Here is an 18892-nt window from a genome sequence, read left to right on the forward strand (position 1 = left end):
ACAGATTAGCTCCAGTAGCTTTGTTCGAGTATGTGCATGCATTGTTAGCCTTGACGCTCTGCATGCATGGGTCTGTTTGCTCCTGGGCATCAGTCCTAGACACTGCCTGTACACTTGTCCTGCTGATCACTTTAGAAAACCCAGTAGGAGTGGCCCAATGCAGAATGCCACAGTTGTAACAGAGGTCAGCATGGGACTATTAACCCTAGGGTAGTCAGCACCATTTGCACCTAAGCTCGAGTGTGGCCGGTCTGTAGCATGACTATGAGGTGTCTGAACACAGCACAAGTTGCAGCTGGTTCTGGCTCTTCACTCTCAGCGCTTTGGGATGTTTCCATGGTCTCTATGCTGCCTTTATTTGAAAATATTTAGTGTTTTAGCCCAGTCTTTAATTTTGTATTATTATAACTACTTTTATAGATGTCTGAGAGACTTATATTTAAAGAATACTATATCTAAAAACTCCACAATAAGCTTCTTTGATTAAAAAAATCTTAAATGAGAGATGTTCCCAAATCTAAAACATTTAAACTGCTGATATGGTGCTATAAATGATTAATGCCGCACATGATCTCAGATGATGGGCTGCCCTAGAAGCCCACATGCCCTGCAGGTGCCAAGTTACACAGCTGGACTTGTGTGTACACTTGGGTCCCATCCCCAGGATATCTCGCTATGTTCATACATATTCTTAGATCTCACTAAGATCTCCTCTCCGCTGTACTGTGTTTTCATTACAGGTATTCATCCTGTAGATATGCTCTCAAGACTTAAATAGTTTATGTTCTCAAAGCTTTGGTGTTTTCTGTTGCTTAAGCACAGCTTTCCAGTTTTCCATATTCCTTTTGTTACTAGAAGAAGTAGTGTTGATTAAATATCTCTGAGCATGTCATTTTGTGGACAGTCACCTGAGGACAGAACCTCTGCCTACCGAGGCCGTGCTCTCCTCTGCCCAGTGAGATCTGTTAACATTGATGATATGTCTGCTATTGTCTGTAAAGAGCCTCAGAGGTTCTTAAAGGAGAGTGTTTACACAGGCTGTAAAAACTGCCCTTTTTATTGCATTCCCTTACCAACAATTATTTGAGCAATGAACTCTTTAGTCCCTGTCATAGATAAAGATCTATATTTGACTGTATTAGTCTTGTGAAAAATCCATCTTTGGAATCTTCCTTTTGGAACAGTCGTGGCTATTACACATGAGTGTTTTTTATTATTATTTTTTTATCTTCTACTAATCTGTATTAAAATACAGATTATTTAATTTGTATGCTGAAGGAAGTAAAAATTTGTTTACTGAATTTGTTAAGTATTTTCTAGCAATGTAAAGTAGTTTTGTACAGAATATCTGATTATTTTTGAAAAGTTAATTAATATCAAAATTATTATTTTTAAAGAGGAAAATTGGAAGAAGTGTAGATTCCAGCATCCATCAACTATGCATATACTGCAGCCAATGGATATACACGTTGAGTTGGCCAAGGCAATGGTGGAGAAGGACGTTAGAATGGCCAAGTAAGTATGACTGTCTTCTGTACTAGATGTCAACAAAGATGCTGCACCAGTATCACCTACTGAAGTCTAAGGACACAGAGATGGATATATGTGGGAGAGGGAAAAACAGTGACTATTCTATCTTATAATACAAGAAAATACTTGTATAGACTTTTATGCTGGCTAGTTTTATGTCAGGTTGACACAAGCTATAGTTATCTTAGAGGAGTCAGCTTCAATTGAGAGAATGACTCCATAAGATTGTGTTGTAGGTAAACCTTTAGACCATTTTCTCGATTAGTGATTGATGTGGGATGGCCCAGCCGCCTGGGCTAGTGGTCCTGGGTTCTCAAAGAAAGGAGGCTGAGCAACCATGATGAGCAAGCCAGTATGCAGCATCCTCCATGGATTCTGTATCAGCCCCTGCCTCCAGGTTCCTGCCCTGTTTGAGCTTTTGTCCTGGCTTCAATGATGAACTCTGATGTGGAAGTCTAAGCCAAATAAACCCTTTTTCCCCCAAGTTGCTGTTGCTCATAGTGTTCATTACAGCAGTAGTAACCCTGACTAAGACATGATGTCTCTCCTATTTTAGAATTCATAGTTAGATTTTTACATTGTATAAATATTGGCTATCTGAGATTCTGAATGTGTGAACATCAGGATTCACTGTCCGTGAAATAAAAGGTTCAAAGGAAGTTAGCTCTTTTGGTCATGAAACCACGTACACTCTTGAGAAATGTCTTAAAGGAATAAAGAAGTACAAGCTAGACTGTGAGGTTAGTATATCCTCATGAAATTGTTACGATGTCTTCCTAAAAGAGCTTTAGTGAGGTTTAACTGACACTCTGGATGTCCTTTATTGTGCTGTCTGTGTCTCCATGGGGTCATCACTGCAGTGGGGACAACATGTCCGCCACCTGCAGAAGCTTCCTCGAGCGCCACCCTCTCTTTTTCCTGTGCCCACTTCTTTCCCTGGAAAACATTGATCTATTCCTTGATCCTGAAGATTTGGTAGAATTTTCTAGAATTTCCAATGAATGAAATCATTAAGCTTTAGCTTTTTTTTTTGTCTGACTTCTTTCTGTACGATTAAAATTCACTGTGATATGACCAGGGAAGGGGACAACATTTGAAATGTAAAAAAAGGAAATATCTAATTAAAAAAAAAGATTCACCGTGTGGTTGCTTTAATGTTGTGTCAGTAGATCCTTACAGACTCAATGTGTTCTAGGCCTACAGTTTTCTTTTAGGGAGTATTTAAACGTTCTGGATGTTTTTGTGAATGAGTGTGAGCTATGCTGGAAGTGTTCTAGGTGAGCATTCTGTGTTTGCATTTGACCAGCTTGGAGGTTGAACTGTACAAAGTGCTCATCTTCTCTGCCTGCATTAAGAACAGTCTGTAGATGCTTGCTCTCTCGTTCTCGACACAAGCAGTAGTGCCTTTGTTTCTTTTTCCTGATCAGCCAGCTTTTGGGTTCAGTTATTTCTCATTCGTTTTTATTCTTTGATCTTTATGTTTTCCACTCTAGGTTTATTATAATTCTTCTGTACACTCTTGAGTTTTACCTGCATTTTATCTTAGCTTCTTAGAAGGTCATTAATTAGATACTTTTCTTTTTTTCTAATAGAGACAATTAGTACTAAGAATCTTACTTAAATACGATTGTACTGAATGGCAGGAACCTATTTAGGAATTAGGTATCTGCCAGCTTGAGCTGGTCACAGCTTAGCCGGGCAGCAGGACAGTAAGCTGGAGAAGCGTGTGAGGAGCTGTGGTCAAGACTGTGCTGGGAAAGACAGGAGGCAAGCAGCTGCCAGAAGGCAAGTGAGTGGTACAAGCAGACTGGACCCTCAGCAGCAAAACGTGACCTCAGGGAGCTTGCATTTCAATCTGAAGGGACCAGAAATAAGTGCACAGGCCACATGTCAGGTGCTGCCCAGAGCTCTGGATGAGCAGAGCAGGACAAGACAAGGAGGCAACGAGTGATGGCGCAGGCACTCTGATATTAATAGAAAGAAATCTTTGATGCCAGGAAGTAAAATATATATTGTGGTTTTGTTTTTTAATAGTAGAGAATTGTGTTCAATAGGACTTTCATAATGCATTAGTGAACTTCAGGCTGTGTGTGGTGATACACTCCCCTTAATCACAGCAGCCAGGAGGCAGAGAGTCTGAGAGGTGAGGCCAGCCTGATTTCATAGCAAGTTCAAGGCCAGCGGGGGCTACATAGTGAAACCCTGTTTTTAAAAAGCTCATTTAAAAAAAAAAAAAACCAAACCAACCTTTTACTGCAATGGTCCTCACTCTTCCAGTGCTGTGCCCCTTTAACACAGTTCTTAGATTGTGCTGACTCCCAACCGTACATTTATTTTTGTTGCTGCTTTGTAACTTTAATTTTACTACCATTATGAATTGTAATGCAAATATCTGTGCTTACTGAGGCAAACCATGTGAAAAGGTCCCTAGATCCCCTTAAGGGGTTGTGACCTACGGTTTGAGAGCCACCGGTTTGCTTAAGAAAGATGCTTTAGAAGGTCTGGAAAATTGGTTCACAGAGAACTTTCCCTTCTCTAAGAGTGCTGTCTAAATGTAATGAGATTGAAACATGGCTGGCTAACCCTTGACCTCTGTAGTCTCCTACCCATTCCCTTCCCCTCTCTGAGACCTCACTGTCAAATTGTATTCTTAGATTTAAAGTGTCAGGAGGACTGCCTTTGATGCATGTGAGGATTTCTGACCAGAAGATAAAAGATGCGCTGTGTTTGATTAACAGTATACCTTTGCCACAGAAGTCATCCACACCGTCTCCAGAGAGACAGGTGAGTATGCCACTATGGAGGAAATGACAAGTTGATTTCTAGAAAGCCACACCTTTTGAGTACTGGTGATAGTTTGAGGACAGGCTTTCTAACCACAAGGATGGGGCCTGGTGTGATGGCACAGAGACAGGCAGATCTCTGATTTCCAGGCTGGCCTGGTCTACACAGCAAGCTGCAGCCCAGGTAGGGCTGCATAGTGAGATGCTGTCTCTAAACAAACAAAATCAGAAAGCAACAGAAATAAAAGGAAGATGTTCACATTTGTGTTGGGGTTCAAGAGTCGCCCATAAACCACACAAACACTGATCTCAGTCAGACAGAGATGGTTTATTGAACACACACCTTAAGACTGATTAATCAGGGCCGTGGCTCAGAATTTGGGGGCTGAGGCTACAACCTTGAACAAGCTTTCTCTGTCAACTCATAAAGACTAAAACTGCAAATCCCCACATTGAGTGCAGGAAGTGCCACCTGGTGGTCAGCTCTGACTCAAGCTATTTTAGACTTAGCAGTTCATATTGACCTTTAATTTGATACGTCCTGCATAAAGCTTTGCGGAATTTCTTAAGATGAACAAACCTCATACAGAACATAACAGGATGTGTGATCAGCATGACCTTGCATGACCTTGCATGACCTTGCTCCGAGTCAAGTTATTTGTCTGTTGTCAATGACTAACATAGCAACAATATGAAAGAGCTGGCAGGCATGGAACAGCTATGCTGGAGGTGGGGCAGGCCTCAACAATTTATAAAATATACCTTATATAGAACTAGGAATAGAATGCTTTAAAATAAATTTGCAGATAAAATTTCAAGTGGAGATTGTCCTTTTTTGGTGACTCTTAAATGTTCTACATCACTTTAACTGATGCTTAAATGTTGCTTACATCACTTTATAGCTTAAATGTTGGATTTCTACTTACTTAGAAAAGAAGTTTGAGAAAGTTAGCTGGTAACGATGCCATTTTCAAGGGCCTATGATAAATGTGTACTTTTTAATATTGTTACTCACAGCAACTAAGTGGTACACGGAGACATAAACTTACTCCTTGATTTGTGCATAATTATATCTTTATAAATATGGGGGGTAATTTTAATATTGTGTAGGCTCCGGCTGACTGTTATTTGGTTGTTTTAACTTCTTGAAGATTTGGCTGTGATGTCTGTGCAGGCATTTTTCTTTCTATCTTCCTTTATCTTACTTTCTATGTTTTTGGTATATAGAGATGTCACCTGTGTTATTTAATCTTTCTCATCAGCATGTATTAAAAATATTTGCATTCTTTGCTAGGTAGCCTCAATTCCTGTTCTTTCAGGAGGGACGAAAACGCTTCTTGGGACTTCACTGTTGCTAGATGGAGTGGAATCAGGTGAAGATTGGCATACGCTGTTTCTCTGTGACACTAAACCTATGTGTTGTTATGTAGTGAGGGTGTTTGTGGAGATTAAGGAGTCTCTAGAACATGTTCTATCTGTGCTGCCAACCAACACTGACTTCAGGGCATTTTATAGTCTTTGATGTTCACATCTCTTTGTTGGATAAGTAAAGAGTTGTTTGTTGTTTGTCTTAAGGGTGGGTAATGGGACTTGACAGTGTTTTCCAAATATTCAATTAAGGTATTGTATTTCTCTGTAATACTTTTCTCTAGCTAGGGCTAAGTGATGCTTTACAATTTCAGATTAGAATATAGAATGTCAACTTGTAGACATAGGTGAATCTAACAAGGTTAAGGCCTGGCCACGCTGGTGTCCATAGTGGAGGTCACATCTTGATGATAGATGATGCCCAGTAAATATTTTACTGGATATTGAACGAATGAACTAAAGCGAAAAATAAGTTTGGTTTAAGTTTTAGTACATGCCAGTTCAAGTCCCTTTGGGACTTGAAAAATACATTGAAAGTATTTTGTCTGAATATGAAAGTTCTATGTGTGGATGGAGTTTACTGTGTTAAATCTAGGCCCTGTGTCCATGTGGGTTCTCAGTGGATGCTGTCTGGGTTAACGAGTGTCTCTGTCCTTTAGAGTCTGATGAGGAGTACTTTGATGCTGAGGACGGAGACTCGCAGGCTGCTAGAACTGTCAAAGCCTCAGAACTGAAAAAAGCTGCTGAAGTTCCCAATGAGGAGCTGGTTAGTCTCCTGCTCAAGTTTGAGATTAAAGAGGTATGTGTCTCTGTTCCTGAGCACGCTCTTGTCGGTCTTCTGGACTGGGAGCTGACCTCGGCTCAAGTGCATTAAAAATGTGTATCCTAGTTTCTTCCTGGTACATGTGAGTGCACAGAAATGCACATGCAATTTCGAAACCATAGAAAGTTTTTAAAAAATGGTTTAAGGGGGAATCAGTGAGTGTGATCTATTCTGGGAAAACTCAGGTCTCTTAATTAGGATTTGCATCTCTGGGTAAGATTTCTGTCTTTATGTATGTATGTATGTATGTATGTATGTATGTATACATTACCTCCCCCCACCAGCTCCTTTCATTTTTTTTCAAACTACAGTTGGGCTGTGGATGCCAAACTGGCCTTGAACTATCTCACTTTGTAGCCTTGGTTCTCTTTAACTATGGGGCATTCCTCCTACCTTACCCTCCTGAGTGCTGAGATTATAGGTCTGTGTGTCACATGCAGTGTAAATTCCCTTTGAGCTAAATAGTGTTGGTCATTGTCATGCTTGTCTTCTGTGGAAAATTTTAGCAAACTAAACTTCTAAACTTTTTTTTTTTTTGCTTTAAAAAAAGATAGATGGCTTAGTCAGGGCTTCTGTATAAGAGAAGGGTTAGTGTTAATTGGTAGGTAAAAATATTTTTTTGATTTTGACATCAGAGCTTCTAAATTCCAGCGTGAAGAAAAAGTCACATAGAAAGCCAAGCATGGTTGTATAGGCCTGTACTTCTAGTTATCAAGGAAGCTGAGGCAGGAGGATTACAACATTATTAGTCTCTGCTGGAGATTCAGGGCATTCTGGTTAATTTAACAAGACTCTGTTTCAAAATAGCAAACAAAACAAAAGAAACCGAAAACCAAAAGAGGGGGTGGGAATGACTGGAGACAGAGCTGAGGACATGATGCTGACAGCTTGTGAGGCTCCAACTTCAGTCCTGAGGTCTGTTTCTAAAGAGTAGACGCACAGGAAAAGGAAATCCGATGAGAAGGTCACAGCATATTTTGAGGGTAAAAGGAGACTTCTGTGCCCGGCATATGATTCCTTTTAGCTACATGTGTAAGTTTGCTCTGTAAAGGACAGTGTTCATCTCCACATTGCTGGGATTGCAGCTTTCCATCTCCACCTTTGCCTTAGAAAGTGCAAAATAATACAGAGATGTCCATGGTTGACTTTGATATTCTAGAATGATAGATATTGATTTCCTAAATCATCATGTCAGATTTGATAAATCTTATGTCTTATTGGTATTTTCTTGGTCTGTTTCCTACCCTTCCTTGGCTTTTGACTTGTCTCTTTTTTTTACACTTTGACCCTTGACCCCTGTCTTCAAATGTTTCAGGGTAGTTGTTCTTCTCTTCAGCTGCAGCAGTGCTACTTCAGCCTCCATCCGTTGAAGAAGTTAGACCCAGTCTTCCCTCCAGCCCCATGCTCCCAGAAATAAGACTCAGACTCAAAATATATTTACAGATACCTTGCCCATATAGCTAGGTTCTACTCTGACTAGATAATAACTAAAATAACTATTTTAACTTACATTCTGCCATGTGGCTGGTTACAGGTGCTCTGGTACCATGTGTCTGTCTCTTCACATCTTTCCAGACAAATTTCCTGAAGGTCTCTATCCCAGAATTCTCTTCTCCTCCGGATGTTCCACCTTTATCTCATTCCTAAGCCATAGGCTTTTTAATTGACAGGTGATGCATCCATACAATACACAAGATATTCTCTCAACATTGTTACTTATGTTTCAAAAAAATTGCCACACATGTCTTGATTTTTTTTTTAATTGGCTAAATATTTTGGCTGTCATTTTCAAAATCAATTTAAATACTGTGGGAATGAACACTCCCACTTTTTGCTATTATCAGAAGAATCTATCAGTTTTTTTTTTTTTAATTAAAAAAATGCTAAGAACCCTATCCTTATTTGCATGGTCTATCAGTCCTGATCCCCAGTCTTTGTGTCTGGTGTGAGGATGTGATTAGAGTCGTCACTCTAGCAGTGATCTGTGTGAGAAATGACTGTGCTTCTGTCATTTTAAGAATGACTACCACTTACTACAACTTTCCCCTGCCCTGTGGATTCTTTTAGGTGGTTTTGGAACTCACTAAACAACAGAAAGAAGAAGAGACAATTCTAGTATTTAATGTCACTCAGTTAGGGACAGAGGCAACAATGAGGACATTTGACCTGACTGCGGTGTCCTATTTGAGGAAAATCAGCTTGGATTACCATGACATTAAAGGTAACAGCCGTGAAAATAGAAATAGTCTCATTTATAATGAAACATTTGCATTAGTATGCACAGCACAATAAACACTTTATGAATACTAACTCCATTCTAGAACAATGGCCATTAGGTATTCGTGTTACTGTCTTCAGTTCACATGTAACTAATATACAGGTTGGTCATTCACCCAAGTTCAAACAACTGTAGGGGACAGAGCCCTGACATTGAGACATTGGAAGCCTGGTTCTGGGGTCTGGTGTCCCCAGCCATTATGGTACATGACCTCAGAAAGTCCACCGACGTTAGGGAGTATCAATTCCATTTCATAGGCAGAGTAAGGCTAAAGAACCCAAAATAACGTGCTCTTACCCTCTATCTTGTTCATGATGGGTTTTAGAATTTAGTTCTGGACTAAGGGTACAGACGCCTATTCTGTTAGAGCTGTCCTAATACTGCGACCTTTAATACTTTCCTCATGTTGTCAAGACCCCCAAACATGAAATGATTTTGTTGATACTTCATAGTTATGTAGGTTTGCTGTGGTTATAAATTATAATGTAATACCTGTGTTTTCTGATGATGATCCCTGTCAGCCAAGGGGGTTGCAGCCCACAGGTTGAGAACCACTGTGGTAGAGTATTTGCACAACACAGAAGTATTGTGATAGAAATAAAAAGTTCAGGAGGTGCAAAGGCCATGCTCTCATAAATTTCTATAGTTCATCATTTCAATGTATTCCTTATGACCTCAGATATTTGAGGCATGAATGAGTGACAATTAACCCCCCCCTCCAAATTTGCCCAATGCTTTAGTCAAATACTAAGACATTTTATGATTTTTAGAAAATAGCTGAAACCAAAGTAAACTTCAACTAAGTGTTGCTAATTTTCTTAGGTAATAGATTATGATAGAACTTACATTACAGACATGAGTAATAATTGTAAACAATAAGTTTTCTAGGCTGTTTTCTTCTTTGTGTCAAGTAAGACTAGAGAGGGGGCTGGAGAGAGAGCTCAGCCATTGAGAGTGGCTGGGTTTGAGTCCCAGCATCCACATGGCACCTCACAACTGTCTATCACTCCTGGTCCAGGAGATCTAACCCTTCTGAATTCCTAGGGCACCAGGCACACACACATAGTGCACATACATACATGAGAATAATATACTTACACATATAAATATTAAAAAATAGCTATAAAAGGGGAAGATGAGGGGTGGGTGCTTTCTAGCTGTTCTAGAAGCAGAATTGACCATGGAAAGAGAAGCATGGGCATGGCTCAGTGATCACGAGGCTCAGTGATCGCTGAGCTAGCCAGCCCTCCCTACACAGACCTGGGAGCCAGATCCTCTGTGTCCACACACACGTATAGTTTTGAGCTCAAAGGAGAAGTTTGTTTTAGCTTTCAGTAAACCAAGGCTCACTCTGTAGCCCATGCTGGCCTCAGACTCATCATATAGTCCCAGCGGGTCTATACAACAAGGGTCCCTTTCCTTCCATCTCCCAAGGACTGCAATTATAGCTGTAAGTCACCACAGCCTACTAAAATGTAATTTTGAATTGTCATCCTCTGTTTAAAAATAAAGTTTTTGTATTCTTCCCCACAACCCCAGGTCTAAGCAAAGACATTGTTTAAATTATTTGAGTTTAGTAGCTATAAATAAAACATTTTAAAACAGTTTAAGGATCTACTAGATCTTCAGTTTCATAGTTGAGAAAGTTAAATAGCTGTAGGTTAAGGTGAGAGATGAATCAGAGTCCACATTTCCAGATTCAGACACCCATAGTTCACTCTGCTGCCTATAAATACACAGGCCTCCTTAAAAATGTCTTTAGAGGTTTTGACTCTTTCTGAGCACAGTATGAAAGCAAGTGAGGGGCTTTAAGTAAGCTGGGAGTCTAAGGTCAGGATTTCAGCTGTCTTACGTCCTCACCAGGATCCTTGTTCCTTCATAGCCATGAAAATGTACACAGATATATATTTAAAGCACCACTAGACAAACACATGTAGAACAATCTAAAGTTTCAAAAAAGCAACTCATTTGCATTTCTCTCTTTTAGGATCCAGAAAGAAGCCAATTCACTTGATTAGTTCTTCAGACAGACCTGGATTAGATCTTTTAAAAGTGGAGTACATTAAGGTAAGGGCCACCGGAGGATGGCACAGCTGTCTGGGCCCCACACTGTACCCTGGAGAGAGGATGACTGTGTGTAAGGAATATATCTCAGCAGAGTTACTTGCTCTCAGCCTTCTGCTTTCGTTGAGAACAGGGATATTACAAAGCTGCCGGGCTGTTAACCCAGAGGCAGAACCCAGGGCACAGCAGGTGCTCTTCTGTCTCTGGGGTGTATTTGCACCACTACACTTCTTGTGGCAATTAGTTGAGTATACTACATTAAAAAGGGAAAGTGGAGTTAGACTGAGTTGAGAAGAGATCTGCCAGGACTGGGGATGGACTGAAAAATGTACCTCAGTGAAAGGCACAGAAGAAATCTATGGTGTTCACCTTCGTTCTAGTGATTCCCTGGCTCTCTGTCTTCGAGGGTTGTTGAATGTCTGTGCTGTTGGACATTTGGATTGAAGTTGCTTTTTCCTGTTCTCAAAGTGATTGTAAGTTAGAAGAGAGAGATGTGCAAACAGACAAGAACTAAAACGTAGTCTCAGCTGATTGAAAACACAGTGACTGCTTTTCTAAGGAAAAGCACAGAGCAGAGAGGCTGTGGAGAGGCCGGCAAGGTAGTCAGGGCAGAAAGCTGCTCACGGGAGGCAGTCCTCAGAGTTCTCGTTTCCTCTTTGCTCCCAAAGGACAGAACTGAGGCCAGGGAGTGCTTATGGTGAGAGATAAATGTTTTGACTTAGAACAAAGACCCCACTACAACAGAACTTTCTCTAGAGATTCAATTTGTGAAGAACTGGTGTTTCTCTCACCAGCAATTGAACTAAGCTTTGTAGAGTGGTACAAGCATCAGATGATGGCTGGGTAAGGTCACCCTTACCTGTTCTCTCCTTGTCTTTATCTTTTCTTTTCTTTTTCTTTTTTTTTTTTTTTAAAGATTTATTTATTGATTATATGTAAGTACACTGTAGCTGTCTTCAGACACTCCAGAAGAGGGAGCCAGATCTCGTTACAGATGGTTATGAGCCACCATGTGGTTGCTGGGATTTGAACTCTGGACCTTCGGAAGAGCAGTCGGGTGCTCTTACCCACTGAGCCATCTCACCAGCCCGTCTTTATCTTTTCAATTACCTGAGGGAATGCATGTTCCTCCATGCTTAATAAGAGCACTTTCCACTGTTAGGAAAAGGAGTGTATGTACTTTTAAAATAAGACAACATGATATATGGTTGTCTTAGATACCTATGCTGTGATCAGATACCACAGCTCAGGCAACTTACAAAGAAAACACTTAATTTGGGGCTCACAATCTCAAGGGTTAGAGTCCATGACGATTATGGCTGAGAGCAGGCAGTAGGAAGGCAGGCATGGTGCAGGAGCATCAGCTGGGAGCTTACATCCTTGTCTGTAAATAGAAGCATAGAGCTGAGAATGGTGTGGTGTTTGAAACCTCAAAGTCTACTGTCAGTGACACATTTCCTTCACAGGGCCACACCTTCTAATCCTCTCCAAAAAGTTCTACCAACTGGGGACCGAGCATTCAAATATATGAGCCTTTGGGGGCAAGTTCTGTGAACCATCCCAGTATGTGTTCTCTCTCCCCCACTTTCTTCCCTTTCCACCTCCCCTTTCTCTTCCTCCATATCTCTCCACATAAGCATGCACATGAGCACACACAAAGAGATTATAAAAATCTACTTTGCTCTTAATTTGTTCTTTGGAACTTTTTTTTTTTTTTTCAGGTTGATAGGAATGGGCCTAGTTTTCAAACCACTTTTGAGAAAACTGAACAAACTATTAAGGTAAGAAGTTTTACCAAAGTAGCGTATCTTATTTGAAAATAAACCACTCACTTCTTACTTGAGTTTGTGTTCACATTTCTGCTCCTTAAGCTTAATTGTCATGGACGCCACATTTGGAGTCACTTCTAGATATGGTAGCACACAGTGATTCTGAAGCTTCATACCAAAACCTGGCATTTCTATAATCACACTGGCCTGTTGAAGACCAGGAAGTCAGTTACATGCTGACTGTGCAGATGGCCAGGGGAGGCAGTCATTGGCTCCATGACCCTTCTGTTTGGGAATGGAGTATTTAGTTACCATGATGCTCTCCTGTGTCCCTGAGTGTGTAGGTGTCATATGCTATCCCTAGATCTCTACATCAGGGAGGCGTGGTCTTTTCTCTCTCTTTCCCTATCCTGTTTTGGAGGCGGCCTTTGCTGAAACCACAGGTGGCAACTAGGAAAGGACTAATTTTCTCTGTAAAACACTTTCAGGTGGCCTTTTCATCTTTGAATCTGTTGCTACAAACACAAGCTCTTCTGTCTTCTCTTAACTACTTGACAACTGTCATCCCATCAGACAGTCAGAACACGGGTGTGGCCAAGGAGGTGCAGACCATACCTGAGAAACAAAAGAACTCTCCCCTGCAGAAAGGTAGGAGAGTAAGCAGTGTCCTCCATAGCAAACACCCAAGGAGAACAATTTGAAGGAGCAAAGCTTTGTTTTGCTTACAGTTTCAGAGATGTCGACCCATGGACACTTGGTTCGGTTGCTCCTGAGCCTGTGTGTTGCCAGGCAAAGCATGATGAAGCATATGGTGGAGGTTGAGGTGACTAGGAGGCAGACAGACTGAGGTGGTCTAAAGAGAAGCCATGCCCTGCAAAGGCACACCAGTGTATTATCTCCCAATAATGCCATTAGATTATGAAGCTGTTAATGGATTTATCTGTTGATGAAAGTCGGAGTCATAGTATTCCACTCTCTTTCAAAACAAACACAGTAAACAAACTGACAAATCTCCAGTCATTGGAATACCGTTCCCTCTGCTTCTAGGGTTTTCCTCAATTGAACCACCTGGTGCATAAAGCAGGGGTAGTGGATATAGAGAAACATAGTTGCAGTTTCAGTATTTGAGAGGCTGAGGCAGGAGGATCATGATTTCCAGGCCATTTGGGTAGGTGGCATAGAAAGTCCTTGATTCAAAAAAATAAAGCAGCACACACACACACACACACACACACACACACACACACACACGGAAAAAATATAAACAACACTACTGTTTGAAGAAACTTTGTTTTCTTCCTGTGGCTGGGGATTGCTTTAGGAGGATCACTAGAGGAAACTCCATGTGTGTGTGCTGAGTCCTTCTTCCCATCCTAGTGTGTCTAGAAGTCTCCTCAGGGCAGCCTTTGAGGAAAGAGACCCTGAGATAGGAAGGCAGGGACTATTTGCATCTTTGAAACAATCTTATTTTCTATGTGTTGGGTGTTCTGTCTACATGTATGTGTATACATCACATGTGCAGTGTCCATGGAGTCCAGAAGAGGACATTCGAGCTTCTGGAACTGAAGTGACAATGGTTGTGAGTCCCCATGTGGGTGCTGGGATCCCAGGTCTCTGATCCATTTCTCTAGCACCTCAAAGACTCCCTGTCATTGTTGAGAATCCCTAGAATTTGAATCCAAAAGAACTTAGTTCATCTTCTGATTATACGACTTAAAACTGTGTGACTTTAGGCACATTACTTTACTTTTTTGAGTTTTATGTTCTATTAACTTTAGACTTTTTGTTTTTATATGTATGTGTTTTGTATAACATTTTATTTTACAAATATTTTATACTCATATATTATATATTATGTAAAATATATGAAGAGACTTCTGTAGGGTTTAGCTTACTAGAATCCATTGCTTTGTTTTTAGTGATGGTCCCCTCCAGAGATAGTGACGTGATTGGCTTTAGGCTGTTTGCCAAACTGAATGCTTTCTGTGTCACTGTCTGTGATGAGAAGAGCAATATTGCTGAAATCAAGATACAAGGTAAAGTGTCACAGTATTTTCCAGCTGTTTAACTCTAAGCGTCTTCTCCCCTTTCCTTCTTTCTCTTTCTGCAGTGTTAGAGAAAGTATGTAGAGAGGGCTCTGTACTGCACACAGATGCAGGGTGTGGCTGGACTGGGTGCTTAGGATTAGATGATGTCCAAATTCTAGCTAGTGTAGTTGTTTTCTTCTTTCCTTTCCAAATTGGTAACACACCTACTTATATAAACTTTGTTCACAAAACTTTTGTAGCCTTCACCTCAGGCAAGGTGTTTACTGCTGTGGTGAACACCAGGACCAAAACCTAGGGAGGAGAGGGTTGATTTCAGTTTATACTTCCACATCAGTCAATCATTGAAGAAAGGCAGGACAGGAACTGGGAGGCAGGAACTGAAGCAGAAACCATAGAAAAATACTGCGTACTGGCTTGCCCCTCATGGCTTGCTCAGCCTGCTTTATTTTACAACCGAGGACCATTATTCCAGAGTGGCACCACATGCCATGGGCTGGACCCTCACACATCAATCACTAAGGAAGGCAGTGCGTTATGGGCTTTACCTATGGTTACTCTTATGGACACGTTTTCTCAGATGAGAGTCCCTCTTCCCAAGTGACATAAAACCAGCCAGCACAGTCTTCATGTAAATGACTTAATATCTATAAAGGCATAAAAATGTATTTTTGGCTTACTTATCCTGATTGATTCCTTTGTACTAGATTTCCTCTCAGGGAACTGGAAATTTACGTAATTATATTTTATTTTATTGCCTTTTTAAAAACACTTTATTATACACTTAAGAAAATAGGGATCTTTTTCATGTCATAGAAAAATGATATTTAATGTATTTTTCTACTTCTTTTATTCTTTGAGAATTTCATATGTGTATACTAGGCAAGATGATCATAGCTACCACCATTTCCCCACTGTAGGTCCTCTCAGGTGCTCCCAGCGTGTCCCCTCTCAACTTCATGTCCCCTTATTACACTTAGTTGCCCACTAAATCCCATAGTGCTGCCCGAGCGCACGAGGATGAGAGGTCACATTTGGGAGAGTGGGTAACCCGCCAGTGCTCACACCCCAAAGAGCAGTGATTCCTTCTCACCAAACTGCCATCACCTGCTCTTTAGTAAGGGGTAGGGCCTATATAATTAGATTATAACCAAAAAATAAGTTTGCTATTTAGAAAACTAAAAATATTTAACAGGAAATTGGGGTAGGGCCTATATAATTAGATTATAACCAAAAAATAAGTTTGCTATTTAGAAAACTAAAAATATTTAACAGGAAATTTACTAATGTGAGTTTAGACATTCTTATATTCCCAAATCATAATGAAATGAAATATTTGTTATATTTATAGAAATTACGTACTTAATTTTTTTCAGGCCTTGATTCTTCTCTTTCTCTTCAATCAAAGAAGCAGTCACTTTTTGCCAGGCTGGAAAACATTATTGTCACAGATGTTGATCCCAAAACAATTCATAAGAAAGTATGTAACACCGAATGGGTAGTCACTAGCTTTTGATTATTGCATAGAGACTTTATTTTAAAAATTAAATGTATTTCTATGAAGATTATAATTTCAGGCCTTTTCTGACTGAGGCTTTGTTTTGCTATTGCTTTTCTGGGGGAGAGTACATTTACATTTCTGGCTTTTCAGGCTGTATCCATAGTTGGGAATGAAGTTTTTCGCTTCAACCTGGATTTGTATCCGGATGCTACTGAAGGGGATTCCTACACTGACATGAACACAGTGGATGGTGTGGTGGCACTGCACGTTGGCTGTATTCAGATTGTCTACCTTCATAAATTCCTTATGTCGCTGCTGGTAAAGTCACTGTTTATATGTCCACATTGCCCCGAGAAGCTGTAGGGCTGTGATTACACATGTTGTAACTTGGGGCTTTAAGGCCGTGAGTGGTTTGACTATGCCTGGTGTTTATGTATGAAAGTAGTAGCCAAAAGCCCTCTCTAACTCTTGAAATCTAAGTCATTGAATGATTTCTGTCTGTGGTTGAAATTGCTTTCCTAGAACACACAGAAGCTAACTGAGTGCTGAAGTGTTGAAAATGTGTTCCCACCCCTGGGCTCCCCGCTGCCCCCCAGTGACCGATCACTGCGCAAAGCTGGGCAGCACGTGACTGAGGATGGCCTTCCACAGTTCTTCCGCTCACTAGAATAGGGCTCAACTCTAAAGACCCTTAGAGGAAATTGCATGCGTGTTAGCAGAAGGTAGGCTCACCCACAGATGCCCTGCTTCTGAACGTCTCCTTTTACATATTGTCCACAGAGCTTCCTGAACAATTTCCAGGTGGCCAAGGAGGCGCTGAGTGCAGCCACTGCCCAGGCTGCGGAAAAGGCGGCCACGAGCGTGAAGGATCTCGCCCAGAGAAGCTTCCGTGTTTCTGTCGATATTGATTTGAAAGCACCCGTCATTGTCATTCCGCAGTCCTCTCTCTCCACCAATGCTGTCGTGGTGGATCTTGGGCTAATTAGAGTTCACAATCAGTTCAGTCTGGTGTCCGGAGAAGACGCTGCAAATCCTCCAGTGATCGACAAAATGGAGGTGCAGCTCACGAAACTGAAACTCTCTAGGTAAGCATGCCCAGAGCTGTGCCATGAAGTATGTACTACGTTCTCATGGGATTTTCACACCATGTTTCTTTAACAGAATCATTTTCTGATATAAAAAGTTGCAAAAAACTCTAATTTCTGTCAGCTGGAGTTCATATATATATATACATCCTTCCTGTAGATCTGCCAGCTTGTTTAATTCTTTACCTTGCTTGTTTTAAAATATGTATATATTACTGTCCAAAACAGTGGTTGCTAACTATTTGAGAATAGAAATCTTAGCCAGGTGTAGTGATGCACACCTTTAATTCCAGCACTTGGGAGGCAGAAATAGGCAGATCTCTGAGTTTGAGGCCAGCCTGGTCTACACAGAGAGTACCAGGACAGTCAGAGCTATATAGTGAGACACTATCTCAAATAAAAATTAAAAAAATTAAAAAAAGGAACAAGTGAGAGAGAATGAAATAACAGAATATACATCTTGATCCTGTGTCCCTGAATGCCTTAACCTGTATTTCTCAAAGTAAAGCCATTTATTCTTGTTAACCTATGATATGAATGGTAGTTTCTAGAAGTTAATAGTGGCCCGCTGTGTAACGTGGATCAGGATTGAGGTGGCGTCAGTTATTGCGGTGATGTTCACTGTAGTAACCCCCTCTGCCTGTTCCCTCTCCCCACCCTTGGAATCACGCATGGCGTCCATTTGGGCCCTCTGCTGTTGAGGTGGTTTCTGCAGTAGCAGATCTTTACTCTGTAACAGCCCTTTGCCCGTGTTGCATGAGGTCGATGCCCTGGCTCTCCTGGTAACTCAGGACTTCAGTGAGCTTACACATTTTGGTAGCTGTGTAAGTACTACTGTGTCCTCAATATTCATGGTGTGTGGCATGTGAGGACACAAAAAGATTTAAAAATGATTTTCATCTCACCAAAGGCGATTTAATTATTCAAAATAAATAAGAGACAGTTATGGGTGAAGAAGAGAATCCCTGTGGGAGCTTTCTGAAATGGCTCAGCGATGGCTGTGCTTTCTGATTTCCTGATTTCCTGTGCTGCTGCTCTGTCACTGTTGTGTCTTTGGTCTCAGTACCAACAAATACACTGCTGTCCTCTGCTTAACCACAAGCATGCACTCGGAGGAAGGCACTGTCACTGATGGGTCATTGTGAGCAACTCAGTGTGATTGTCATCAGCCTAGGGCAGTCCTTCTGTGTGTCTCAATGCAGCCAAGATCCACAATACATGAAATTTTCTTACAAGTAGGAAGAAGAGAGTCTAAATTGTAGGAAGTATAGTCGACGAGGAAACAGCTGATGGGGTCATTTACCATCTTGTGAGAGGTTAAGTATTATGCATAACTGCCTGAACGTTATATGTAGGATGGGTAGAGCTGTCTGCATGTTATGAGTCTGTTGGGTAATCTGGTAGGTATGCCTAATGCTGATGGATTAAATGGATTGCAGAATGACTTTGTGACAGGCGCTTGGTCCCCAAGCAGTAGGACCTTTTCTGCTCCCTCATTTTAGCCGAACACTCAGGTAGATGTGACCCATTGTTGACTGAAGGATTATAATGTGACACAAACTATATTATTCCTAGAATGATGAATTTGATTATTTCTTATATATCTGCAGCATTATGAATTTAAAACAAGCAAAAAAACCCAAAAC

General features: G+C 40.9%; 1 protein-coding gene across 3 annotated transcripts in view; it reads left to right on the plus strand.

Moving 5' to 3' along the window:
• The window catches only part of Vps13c (vacuolar protein sorting 13 homolog C), a 160150-nt gene that overhangs the window by 58508 nt on the left and 82750 nt on the right, over window positions 1-18892 (plus strand). For all 3 annotated transcript variants that reach the window (XM_029482031.2, XM_021171411.3, XM_029482032.2), the window contains 12 exons: window positions 1398-1515; window positions 4185-4314; window positions 5608-5686; window positions 6341-6480; window positions 8572-8725; window positions 10770-10849; window positions 12568-12627; window positions 13104-13263; window positions 14535-14651; window positions 16037-16140; window positions 16312-16479; window positions 16942-17246. In XM_029482031.2, the coding sequence (XP_029337891.1) occupies window positions 1398-1515; window positions 4185-4314; window positions 5608-5686; window positions 6341-6480; window positions 8572-8725; window positions 10770-10849; window positions 12568-12627; window positions 13104-13263; window positions 14535-14651; window positions 16037-16140; window positions 16312-16479; window positions 16942-17246 (1615 nt within the window). The remainder of the gene's footprint in view (window positions 1-1397; window positions 1516-4184; window positions 4315-5607; window positions 5687-6340; window positions 6481-8571; window positions 8726-10769; window positions 10850-12567; window positions 12628-13103; window positions 13264-14534; window positions 14652-16036; window positions 16141-16311; window positions 16480-16941; window positions 17247-18892) is intronic.

This window comes from Mus caroli, unplaced genomic scaffold, assembly GCF_978045245.1.
Source record: "Mus caroli unplaced genomic scaffold, Mus_caroli_1 scaffold_11, whole genome shotgun sequence".
NCBI lineage: Eukaryota > Metazoa > Chordata > Mammalia > Rodentia > Muridae > Mus > Mus caroli.